Raw genomic sequence first — 12811 nt, 5'->3', positions numbered from 1 at the left:
AACCCCCACCCCACCCCCCCACACCCACCCCACACACCCCTTCCCCTCCTCCCTCCCACCCCTCCCCTTTCGGAAAGCTGCACATTCCCTGAAATGAATCCCTTTTCCCTATTGCAACTTCCTGGTGCTTGAATTTCCCAACTGTTGGACCCCCCCCACTCCCCACTCCCCCCACCCCTCCCTCCCCACCCCTCCCCTCCCCCTCTCCCCACTCCCCACCCTCCCCACCCCTGGCTATGCAGCTGGATTTCTGCAAAATAAAAGAATGCAATGCCTCCCTCTCTCTCTCCCCCTCTCTCTCTGTGTGTGTGTGTGTGTGTGTCTCTCTGTGTGGTGTGTCTCTCCCCCCCAATAATTCCTTGACATGTCAGTGGTGTGGGCAGCCCCTGTCCGGCTGTTACCTGCTTTTATCAGCAGATCCAGCTGATTCCGTCCCTCGTACAGCGCTGTCGCCATCTTTCACCCCCCCCCAAAAAAACACACACACACACCACAGGAGCTTTTCCTTTCCCTTTTTTTTTCTTTTGCAAAACTCCAATGGATTGGAGCCTTCCTTCCTCCCCCGGTCAAAGTAAAGAGAGGGAGAGAGAGAGGGAGAGGGAGGGGGGGAGAAGGTGGGAGGGAGGGAGGGAGAGGGAGAGAAATCCGGAAATCAGCTCCTACTGCGGAGGGAGGACGGGAGAGGGGGCTGTGGTCACAGCACTGAGTGGGGAGGGAGGGGGCACAGAGTGAGGAGGGAGGGGGGGCACAGAGTGGGAGGGAGGGGGGGCACAGAGTGAGGAGGGAGGGGGGCACAGAGTGGGGGAGGGAGGGGGGGGGCACAGAGTGGGGAGGGAGGGGGGGCACAGAGTGGGGAGGGAGGGGGGGCACAGAGTGGGGAGGGAGGGGGGGCACAGAGTGGGGGGAGGGAGGGGGGCACAGAGTGAGGAGGGAGGGGGGCACAGAGTGGGGAGGGAGGGAGGGAGGGAGGGAGAGCACAGAGTGGGGAGGGAGGGGGGGCACAGAGTGGGGAGGGAGGGGGGGCACAGAGTGGGGGGGGAGGGGGGGCACAGAGTGGGGGGGGGGGGGGGTGGGGGGGAGGGGGGGCACAGAGTGGGGGGGGAGGGGGGGCACAGAGTGGGGGGGGAGGGGGGGCACAGAGTGAGGAGGGAGGGGGGGCACAGAGTGGGGAGGGAGGGGGGGGCACAGAGTGGGGAGGGAGGGAGGGGGGCACAGAGTGGGGAGGGAGGGGGGGGGGGGGGGGGGGGGGGCACAGAGTGGGGAGGGAGGGGGTGGGGAGGGAGGGGGGGCACAGAGTGGGGAGGGAGGGGGGGCACAGAGTGGGGAGGGAGGGGGGCACAGAGTGGGGGGGGAGGGGAGGCACAGAGTGGGGAGGGAGGGGGGGGCACAGAGTGGGGGAGGGAGGGGGGGCACAGAGTGGGGGCACAGAGTGGGGAGGGGGGGGCACAGTGTGGGGAGGGAGGGGGGGCACAGAGTGGGGAGGGAGGGGGGCACAGTGTGGGGAGGGGGGGGGGCACAGAGTGGGGAGGGAGGGAGGGGGGGAGGGGGGACAGAGTGGGGAGGGAGGTGGTGAGACAGAGTGGGGAGGGAGGGGGGGGGGGAGCACAGAGTGGGGGGGGAGACAGAGTGAGGAGGGAGGGAGGGAGGGAGGGAGGGGAAGCACAGAGTGGGGAGGGAGGGGGGGAGACAGAGTGGGGAGGGAGGTGGTGAGACAGAGTGGGGAGGGAGGGAGGGGGAGCACAGAGTGGGGGGGGGGGGAGACTGAGCACAGAGTGTGGTTGCAGGGAGAGGGAGGGAGAGGTAGGACATAGTGTGTGGCTGCAGTGGGAGGGGGAGACTGGACACTGTGTGGCTGCTGGGAGAGGGTAGGAGGGAGAGGCTGGATCCCAGGACTCTGGCCAGACACCAGCCTCTGCTCCGCTCTCACGATGGCATCTCCCTGTGCTGTGCCCCCGAGAGCGCGGCGGGCCCAGCTGCTGGTCGCCAGTGTTGTGTTGTATTGGGTTTCCTGGAGCAGGGCCACTCTATATGCCAAGGGCTGGGGCTTCCTGAAAAGGTGGGATCGATGGGGATCAGTGGGCGGCAATCAGCCATCTCTCTGCCACTGCACACGACATACACTACACCACGCAAGTTGTTTATCGACCTTGTCACTGCACGCACACAACTGGCTGTCAGTCTGCTGACTTTAGAGGTCGCGATTTAGCTTTGATCTGCTCTAGGAAATGAAACTAGCTGGTGCTAGAAGCTTGCAGGTCCCCCATAAAAGATACGCAGCCACTCCACTTTACAGTAGTAAGCGCTCCGGGACGCTACCCGGTGCGAAGAGCGCGACATAAATGCAAGTTGTTGTTGTCGAGACTTTGTTAGGACGTCAAATGCAAGGATTATAATAAAGAGGAAGGAGCGGCAGGGCAGAGCGAGTGGAAGGGGGCAAAAGAAAGGGGGATGGGGAAGGAAAAAAGAGCGAGGAGAAGGACGAAAAGAGGGAAACAAGGAAAATAATAATAATCCTTGCATTTGATGTAGTGCCTTATCACGTCTTTGAGACGTCTCAAAGCGCTTCACAGAATATACTGTATAGTGAATTGACTGTGTATTTTGTGGGAGAATCGCAGCAGCCAATTGTACACAGCAGTGTCCTACAAACAGTCATAGATTGAAGTGATCAAATTATTATATTAATTTTTGAAGGAATTATTATCCCCGGAAAAGTGATCCAACAATCAACTAACAACTGAGTTCCTACTTACAGCTAGGTAAACAGAGACTTGTGGAGTAAGGAAACTTGCCCAATGTTTCGCCCTGCTGGAAATCTAACCCAGGTCTCTCACTTACGAGGCGAGTGCTCTAACTACTGAGTTACAGGACTCTACAAAAATATTTATTGTGGGGCAATTTTAAGTTGTTATATTGCAACATTTGGAATAAATATTATACACTCAATACTTAACCCAAATATACCAACATCAACACATCAGTAAATATTTTAACAATTTTCAGATTTTTCTTGATGCTGAAATATCCTGGATTTTTTTTTAATAATGACATCCAGATATTAAGATGTACTTTATTACTGTTATGTTTATTTGAGTGCACTCTTTAAATGTTTACTTTTTAAAAAATATAACTTTGGATTATCAGCCTGATTCAGCTGGCAGCAATCTTGCCTCTTGAATCAGAAAACCATAGCAGAATTTTGAGCTCAAAATCCAGGCTGACATTTCCACACAGTGCTAGGAGGCGCTACAATATAGGAGGCCCCATCCTTAAGGTCCTGAGGTCTGCTTGTTGAGGCGGGCTGTAAATATTCCATTCACTACTCAAAAAGAGAAGGATGTTTTTCCCACATCCTGGCCAAGTGGATTGACGCTGTATTTTGTGAGCGAATGTTACATTCATAGAATAAATTTAGACTCGGGTGGAATTTCTTCCCAGTAACTTAGTAAATGACTAACTTGTAGAAAGATTAAACCTATTTTACAGCTCTGTAAATTGTGAGAGAAAAAATAAATTAAAGTAACAACAATCAAATGCTTCACTAACAAGCTTCAATGCAAGGAAGTTTGCAACTTTTGCAACTCGACGTTGGTGCATTATGAAAGAAATCAAACAGTGGCAAAGCATTGCCATTGTATTTAATTAAAAAGACAGTACACTACATACTCTCATGCATGTACAATGAATCTGGATATTCTATAGTCACTTATGGTGCAACATCAGTGTTACTGATTAAAACCTATTCTTTACCTTTCTTCCTCTCAGCTCCCACATTCCATTTTGGAAAGTGGAAAGAACATTTATAAGATAATATTTCACAGTCTCATAACTTGTTTTGGAGCCAATCAAAAGCATCAAAGAAGTCGCCAATCAACATCTGACCTAATATTTTCAATCCAGGAACATAAATGTGAATCAGCAGGCTACACAGAGAAACTTCATCCCATTTCTACATAAGACAACAATGCCCTTAGGGTACCAGGGTCAATGTTTTCATAAGAAACTGTTTGTTTACATACACATGACATGTTACGGACAATACATCATTAATAACACCAGAGTAACACCATTGTGAAAAAAATGATACATTGCTTTTCTGGCTCCGTTTCACCAACCAAATAACAGTTTGTTGAACATTTTTTCATGAGGACAGAATTGCTCTAAAGCAATTTGTTCAAAACCACTCAAAGCTGTGTATTTAATGCTTTTGAAACAAAACTGCATTAATTAACTAAACATTTCAGTCTTTGTATTCTACTGCATTTAGTTCTATAGATTGAATAAAACATCAGATCATAAAAAAGTTTCATCAGTAGTTTGCACACAGACTCAAAAATACAAGAAGCTTGCTTGCACATAACCTGTAGCACTGCTCTCAATGTGTTCAGCTGCAGGCTACTAAAGATTCAATCTACCGATCATATTACCTGCAACAAAAGATCCTGAACTAGAATAACAGCTGCAATAGTATGGAGCCTTTGTGATCCACAATGGGAGCAAAGCCAACTGATGCACTCATTTTAGAGGCAATGTCATGCTCAAGATGGTGAGTCAGTTGAAAATGTGTTGCATGGGGCAAGCCAAAAAAAAACAGGATATTGTATCAGATAATATGCATCGACTTTGCTGATCCATTGTGGGTCTCTCACTGTCACACAAACACAATAACATCACTTAGATTTGCTACCTGCAAACTCTTCATAAGATAATGCGGAAAGAAAGGAGAATTATAAATATGCTAGAGGACTCAAAAGGGAAGATGGAAAGATTAAGGGAAAATGAGAAAAACACTGATGGGCATTTTTAAAAAATGCAGAAAGCAATGGGAAAAGTAAAGGCAACGACAGTTTATTTTCTAAATTATATATTTATTGTAATTATGCATTTCTTATAACACAAATAAGTAAAATAGCAAAAGCAAACTAATACACACACCCAAATACAAGCCAATAAAACGCTTACAACAATTTAAGTATTTCTCAAAATTGATAAATATCACTTTGTTTTAAAGAAACAGATTCCTGCATCCTCTATAAAATGATTAAGTCCAGGCATTCCTCCATTATCTGGACCTTTTTTGTAATTTTTTTTCCAAAGTCAAGTACTTGCAGTATTTCTCTCAGATATTAATTGGAATGTCCATCCCACGGTCCCTTCACCTCGCTTCCTCCCTTGCATCCTTCAGGCCCAGTCTCAAGACCTTCTCTTCGATCATGCCTTTGGTCTCCCTCCCATCTCTCTGCCTTCCCTCACCCCTACACTACCCCTCCCCCATGCTCGGGCCCCGACACCTGACTGTTCAGCGCTTTGGGATGTCCTCCTGACATGAAAGGTGATCTATAAATGTAATTTTGTTGTTGTTGAATATTGAATGACAATGAATCTAAGGTGTCCCAATCTGGCCTCTTCAGATTTTCAATACAGTTGAGTGTTTGTCTCTCTAATCACTAATACAGTACAGTCAGTATTCTGGCATTAACTTTAAGCACTTTTACTTTTAACTTAAAATAACACTATTATTGGTAACATCCGAACACAATCCTTGTGCACAGAAGTATATTCGTACCAATAGTTGTAATAAACAGTGCCTTCCTCCCACTTCACTGCTATTCTTGCATCAGTGAGTATTTCTCACCTCAATGCAGTATTTAATACAGTTCCAAGCATTTTCTATTCAGGAAATTTGCTTCTTGCTGCAGTCATTGTTCCTTTTTATGCCGTGTCTGTTTTCTTTTCATCTACTCTTGCTGTTACCAACCAGTTATCAATTGAATGTTCTTCATCAATTCTTTTACTCATGTAAGAGCTTTCTGAACCTCTCAGTTACTCTTTCTCTCTGCTTGTGCCGCTCCCAATGACTGACCACCTCAAGTCTCCCCTTAATCGCTTTAATATCTTTACCTGCAGCTTCTTTGCTACTGAAAATTGGGTTGAAATTTGCAGCAATTCATAACAGATTCAAATGTGATAATTATCTGTTATGAAACACTGTACATTTCACTCTATTCTCTGTCTGTTTCATACCCACAAATTGTCAGAACTGATGTTTAAAAATAATCTTTAAGTTACAATTTAATTTACTTTATGAAAGATGTCGCAGTAAGTAGTGTGAACCTGGTAACACAATGGCACAATCCAAATAAATGAATCAAACATGCACTGCCACAGTAATCAACACTGCAATAATTAACTGCTATAACATTTGGCAATGGAAAGGTAAAAAAAAGTAACAATCTTAATTTATGCCATAAATTCTGCAAATTATGAGATGTTATTTTGTCGGGTGCACTTCTCAAGTTACAATTTGCAAGAATAAAAACTATATTTCATCCACATTCACTGCATTTTAACACCGCCATTTCCTTTGCTCAGTAAAACCCTGGCCAATTTCTTGCCTACTACCCTACTCCCCCATTATCGGCAGGCGGGCATTCAAACATTCTACTTATACTCCCTGGAACTTCATCCCAGAGTCCCTTCGAATAACTCCCTTTTTTCCCTCATTCAAGGCCTGTCTCAAGACCACACTTTCGGTCACTTTTCACTTCCCCACCTCAAACTTGGGTGCCCAGTTAGCAGTTTCAAGTACTTTGAGATGTCCCCCGAACGTGATTGCTCTTTATAAATGTAAATTGCATTTGGTGGATCATCTTAACTTTTGTCTATTTTTTATTCCTTTATTTTGCTACTTTTTAAAAAGTATCTCTGATCTGACCTTATTCACTCTACTTTTATTTAAACCCTCTCTCATTTTCATGTTTATTTTTGTACCGTTTAAATTTCATTTTTTGTTTTTGGCCGAAGACCTGAACCAAGACACTGGTCAATGTGATATTGATACGTAAAGTAAATGAACAAACCTGAAAGAGTGATCTCCTCTCCAATAACCTGTTCTTCTACGACATCCAGTGAACTGTCATTAATCATCCCATTAGTTTCTTCATCACAAGCAAGGCCGGAATAGTCCTGGAGCAGATCTGCATTGGGGACGTGCTCCACGATGACAGCAGGAAAAATGGAAGGGTCGCCAAGCTGCAGAAAGCAAACAGATGGATCGCTAAAGCCTTAGTACTTCAAATTTGTTCTTATCATTACAGACAAGGTTGGGGAGGGAGTGGGTGTGGGTGGGGGCACTTTGAGTGAAGGCAATTACGTAGACGATTGTAAGATTCATGTTTGTACCTCATGTTGCAACAAGGAGATGTAAGTGTTCAGGTCTTGTGGTCACAGGTTAGACAAGTGGCTGTAGTTCCAACCTCACACAAAATCCAGAGTCAATAATACATCAACTTATAAAAGTTAAAAGTTCACATCCTGAAATATATCATTTGCCAAAAACTTGAATTGGAATTCCAGTGACTCTTAACTGCGTCAAGTGGCCATATTTACTTAGTCAGCTGTTTGATAAGAAATGTTCCCTATTCAAGGCCAAGCAGATGGCAACTGCTCATGTAACCTGGAGACCCTGATTATCATAATCAGGTCCTGAGCACATTCCTTCTGCTAGACTCATTAAAAAAAATAACCTGCAGTGATGGGTGGATGGTAGGGTGGGTGTTCTGGAGGAATGAGATCAGATGGGCTGAAGGGTCTTTTTCATCCAGACCAATCTTGTGGTTTTGTGAAACTGAGATCTTGTCTTGTTTAGATGGATGTTAAAGAACTCTTGACATAATTCTAAAACAGAGGGGAGTTTCCCCTGGTGTCCACGCCAGCAATTCTCCAGTTCAATTGGTCACGTACCTGCTGTCTGTTCATGGGACACCAAATTTGGCTATGTATAAATTGACTGCTGTGTTTGCCTACAAATACTTAGTCCCTGCACTTTGAAACATTTCAATGTGATAAAGCGCTATATCAGTTGGTAGCACTCTCTTCTCCAAGTCAGAAGACTGTGGGTTCAAGACCCACTTCAAACTGAAAGTCTAGGCTGACATTTCAATATAGTGCTGGAGATGCGTTGCACTGTCAGTATCTTATTCTTATCCTCTTCACCCTAACGTTTTGTTTTTAAAAAAAATTTGGCCTGCATTTTTCCACCCAACATTCGTCTCCTAAAGACATTTGAATTGATCCCTCTGTCCACTAGGTTACTATACTATGGAGACTAGTTTGTCTTTCAATAACTCACAGCCCCTCTGCTCCATTAACTGAGGCTTTTTGCATATCCCCAGCCTAACACATAACAAAATCGGTGGCCAAGCTTTCCAATTCCACAGCCCTTAATTTATTTCCCGCGATTCAAAGCAGTTGATATGTGCGGGAATATTCAAGGATAGGGCAGCAATTATGCGATTAATAAAGATAATGCAAATTTTATTCTAACATGATGATAACTACATAAATAAACTTTTGAGACCTAATTTAAAACTTCTTCAAAGTACATTCAGTTGTCAGGTGATTCTGTAAATCAATTTCATTGCTCCTCAGTTATATACTGGAATTAAGGGCATCATTAATTCCTTCCTTACATTTGTTTACATATGATCTGGATAATGTGCAAAGTATACCGCTACATCTGAACCAGTAGCTTTTTGTCCCTTTTTTTTTCTCAATATAATACTGTGCCATAGAACACATTTTGAGCCATTATTTACCATGCTAGGCACTGCTATAACAATAACCTGAGTATAATAATCGAAGATGCAAGTTTGCATTAAGGCCACTATATTAATGCAAGCTGTTTTTGTTGTTGAATAACAGCTTGCTTATTTTAGCAACCAAAACTATGGAAATGTAACTAAGTGTATCCTATATATTGAATAGTCACCAATTTTCAGTGAGTACAATTTGTGGATATATTTGTCCTTTTTAAAGAGTATATATATTTGTTTCACTTTGTTTCCAGATTGATTTTATATAATAATAATAATAATCCTTGCATTTGATATAGCGCTTTTCACGTCGGGAGGACGTCCCAAAGCGCTTCACATAACACACTGTAAAGTGAATTGACTGTATATTTGTGGGCGAACGCGACAGCCAATTGCGCACAGCAATGTCCCACAAACAGTCGTAGATTGAAGATGACCAATTTATTATTGTTTTTGGTTTTGGAGGGATTATTATTAGGCGTATGGAGTAAGGAAACTTGCCCAAGGTTTCGCCCTGTCTGGAATTGAACTCAGGTCTCTTGCTTGCAAAGCGAGTGCTCTAACCACTGAGCTACAGGACTCCATGAGAGCATATTTTAGATTAAAACTTTAACTGGGAGGATGGGACCAAGCAGGAGTATACATTGAGTTGGTGGCTTGCCACAACGGCTTTGTTTATTCTCCCCTGTAGATGACAAAACAACATGCAGTGCAAATAGGCAGTTTTGCTAGAATTAGTCAGTGCCCTCTAAATATTCAAAATAATGTTCTAAACATAAATATGGCAGAATGTACCTTAAGCAAATATACATTTCCCAGGTCCTTCTGACCTGAATTGTGTAGTGATCTGCCACTTGCATTTTGTTGCTAAATCACTGTTTATAGCATTTCATAACAATAATAACTACTGTTAGCTGATCACCTGCTTGATTTGTTCAAGGGTGAACAGCAACAACATTACAACTTACATTTATGTTATACCTTTCACATATAAAAGACACATATCAAAGTGCTGTACAAAATGAGATTAATTAAAAATGAGGGAATGTTACTTATGTAGGGCAACCCAGCAGCTAAGTTCCGATAGTGTGAGAAATGTCAGATCTATTTTTAATGGGAGGGTTAATTTTATCCTAAGAACAGTAGTGAGATAATAACAATCCTTGCATTTGATATAATGCCTTATCACCTCATTGAGACGTCTCAAAGTGGTTTACAGAATATATTGTAAAGTGGATTGACTGTATTTTATGGGCGAAACGCAGTAGCCAATTGCGCACAGAAGTGTCCCACAAACAGCTGTGGATTGAGTGACCAAATTGTTTTTGGAGGGATTATTATCCCCGGAAAGCAGTCTGCCAATCGACACAGAGGTAAACAGAAGCATGAGGAGTGAGAAAACTTGCCAAAGGTTTTTACTCCCGGGAATTGAACCTGGATCGTCTCGCATGCGAGGCAAGCACGCTAACCACTACTCTACAGGACTCCACAGGAGATTAAATGCCAATTATTTTGAATTTTTTGTGGTGAATTTGGCTGAGGAAGGAATGTAAGGTGGGATATCTGAGAGAAAATTGCCATCTTTCTTTGAATTGGTGGCAAGTGGGTCGGGAAATAGGTAGGGAGGGGAGGGGAGGGCTCTTAATGTCCACCTGATTGCCACCTAGTCCTGAGACAATCAATGGTTAGAGCACTTGCCTCGAAAGCGAGAGATCTGGGTTTGATTCCCGGCAGGGCAAATACTTGGGCAAGTTTCCTTACTCCACACACCTGATATTGATCCCTCAAGAAAAAAAAACAATAATAAGTTGTTCACTTCAATTCACAACTGTTTGTGGGACACTGCTGTGCACAACTGGCTGCCATGTTTTGTCAACAAATGAAGTCAATTCGCTTTACAGTATATTCTGTGAAGCACTTTGAGATGTCTAGAAGACATGAAAAGCACTATATCAAATGCAACAAGATTTATTATTATAGTCTTTCTCAACGTCTCCACTTCTTTTGACACTGTGGACCAAACAATTCCCCTTGAATGCCTCTCCTCCTTCATTCCAATAAAACTTGACCCATTACCTCCCTATGTATATGATCTGCTCGTAACCCATTCCTCTGCTCGTCCCTCCGCTTGGCTAACACAGACCTGCCACATATCCCCCCAGCCACTTCACAAGCCCGTCGGTCACTGAGCTTCCAGACACTCAGCCCCTAACCTCTGGAACTACCTGCCTCTATCCTTCCACCTTGCTCCTTCTCTGTTGTCTTTAAATCCTACCTTAAAAACTATCTCTTTGAAAGTATTTATGGTCACCTCCCACGTCTTCCTGGCTCAGTATCCATTGCGAAGCTTTCTAAGACATTATCATATTTGAAGGGTACTACATGAATACAAGTTATTTTGTTGTTGTTTTGACAAATAAGACCTAAATTAATGGCTTAATCAAAAAGGGGATGATTTGGAAATAAACTTGTATTTAATTTAGAATATTTGTCTCGTCTAAAATACATTTAATGTATGGCATATGTCTTGTTGGGAAGGCAGTGGATAACAGAAATTATTGAATTCAGCTAACAAAATCAGTCCTGTATTGAACATTTATAGCCACTAGGAGGAATGCATATCTGTAACTTTCAGTTAACTTAAAATTTTCGACAGAGGTTCAAGTCCCTTGATGAGACAGTCATACTGTCTATAGTCAGATCTAAGTGAGTTTCATTCTGATTTATCTTATTTTTATAGCTATTATACACTTAGAGCGCCACTGAAACAGCAACTTGAACTTTATCCTGGAATTCCTCATGGCATTGAGAGCAAAAACTATCCCAGCGGGGGGGTGGGGGGGGGGGGGGGAATAGGAATAAGCTATCTATCAGCAGGACTTGGAAGAACTATCAATCTCTGGGGGCAGGGACCCTTCCCATTCAGCTCCCATTAACCTTGTAAATCAAAGCCCTAACTGATAGGTTGGCCCTAGCAATACAAGCAGCAAGAAAGTTTGCTGGATAGTACTTTCAACAGCAAGCTATGCAATTTTAGCTGGTTAGACTCCAGCAATTAGCACAATACACACGCTGGGGTCCCCGAGCCTTGGCTCTTGCCAATTGTGCCTAATGCTCTCCAGAATTAGATTCAGAGCAGAATCAGAGAAGCAGGATGCTTTCCTCCAGGTAGAGAGTGCACATTCCATTCCAATAAATATCTCTGGAATTTCCATGTGTAGTGGGATACATGAAACGCTGGTTTGGATACTTTTAAAGTAATGTGTTTCTGCATATGTCAGACACCCGGCTGGCCAAAAATTGGTTTGTGATTTGTCAAACATTACCTAGAAGTGACTCATTTCACTGCAGCATTGTGTTATGTTATGGGACCACTGGAGTGAAAATATTGCCCTAGAATATTTAAATAATGGGTTTATTTTTGTTTATCTGGGTAAAGTTGTCACCTCTTTGGTGAATGTTTTCAAATTACTTGCATGATTTTGCTAATGGAGATGGATTCGCTTGCAAAATACACAGGATATCCTGTGAAGCACTTTGAGAAATCCTCCCGATGTGAAACACACTGTATCAAATATGCGGATTATTATAGATGGGCGAAAAAGTCAGACAGCTCAGTGGGGTAGCAAGTGTTATATTTAACAGATTTATTTCACAACTACGTATTATCAATGCAACTGTCAGCTGTGTGAAACATTTTGAGATGTCCTCTCAATGTGAAAGATATTATGTAAATGTAAATTGTTATTGTCATACAGGGGTAAATAATTAAACATGCGATATGCTAATTATCACTGGTATTAATTATCACATTGTTAGTAAATGCAGTTAACAAGGCTTGTCGATTACAGATAACATAAGTTAATGTCATAATTCTTGACAGTGATGGTGCAGGAAGGGTGGGGAAAGGTGGAGAAGGGTCGAATAGGGTTTTGGGGTGGCTTTTAAAGTCAGTGGGTGGAGGGAGTCTTCATATGTCATGCTCCTACCTCGTGGAGCTCGGGCAGCAACTCCACAGGTGAGGAGCAAAGCACCTGAAAGCTCGGTCACTAATGGTGGGGTGGAGGGATGATGAATGAGAATCAAGCAACAGGACTCAGTTTGCTGGCTGACTGGAGGAAGCAAACAGGAGAGTTGTACCCTACAGAGCAATGGTTTGATGGAATGATCTCCGAGCTGACATGCCACTGGCCTCACCAGTGTTACAGAGTTGTGAG

The 12811-nt window shown here is 43.6% G+C and overlaps 1 protein-coding gene across 4 annotated transcripts in view; it reads right to left on the bottom strand.

Moving 5' to 3' along the window:
- LOC103178621 (ETS-related transcription factor Elf-1) overlaps positions 1 to 12811 on the bottom strand; it is a 78358-nt gene that overhangs the window by 29025 nt on the left and 36522 nt on the right. For 3 of the 4 annotated variants that reach the window (XM_007893460.2, XM_007893459.2, XM_007893462.2), the window contains exon 3: positions 6861 to 7032. In XM_007893460.2, coding sequence (XP_007891651.2) covers positions 6861 to 7032 — 172 coding nt within the window. Of the gene's footprint in view, positions 1 to 401; positions 508 to 6860; positions 7033 to 12811 lie in introns of those variants that run through there. The other variant, XM_042333943.1, reaches the window with a different exon arrangement.

The sequence above is a fragment of the Callorhinchus milii genome, unplaced genomic scaffold (genome assembly GCF_018977255.1).
Source record: "Callorhinchus milii isolate IMCB2004 unplaced genomic scaffold, IMCB_Cmil_1.0 Scaffold4, whole genome shotgun sequence".
NCBI classification, from domain to species: Eukaryota; Metazoa; Chordata; class Chondrichthyes; order Chimaeriformes; family Callorhinchidae; genus Callorhinchus; species Callorhinchus milii.
The sequence above is the reverse complement of the archived record's forward strand: the minus strand, read 5'-3'. Positions and strand labels throughout refer to the sequence as shown.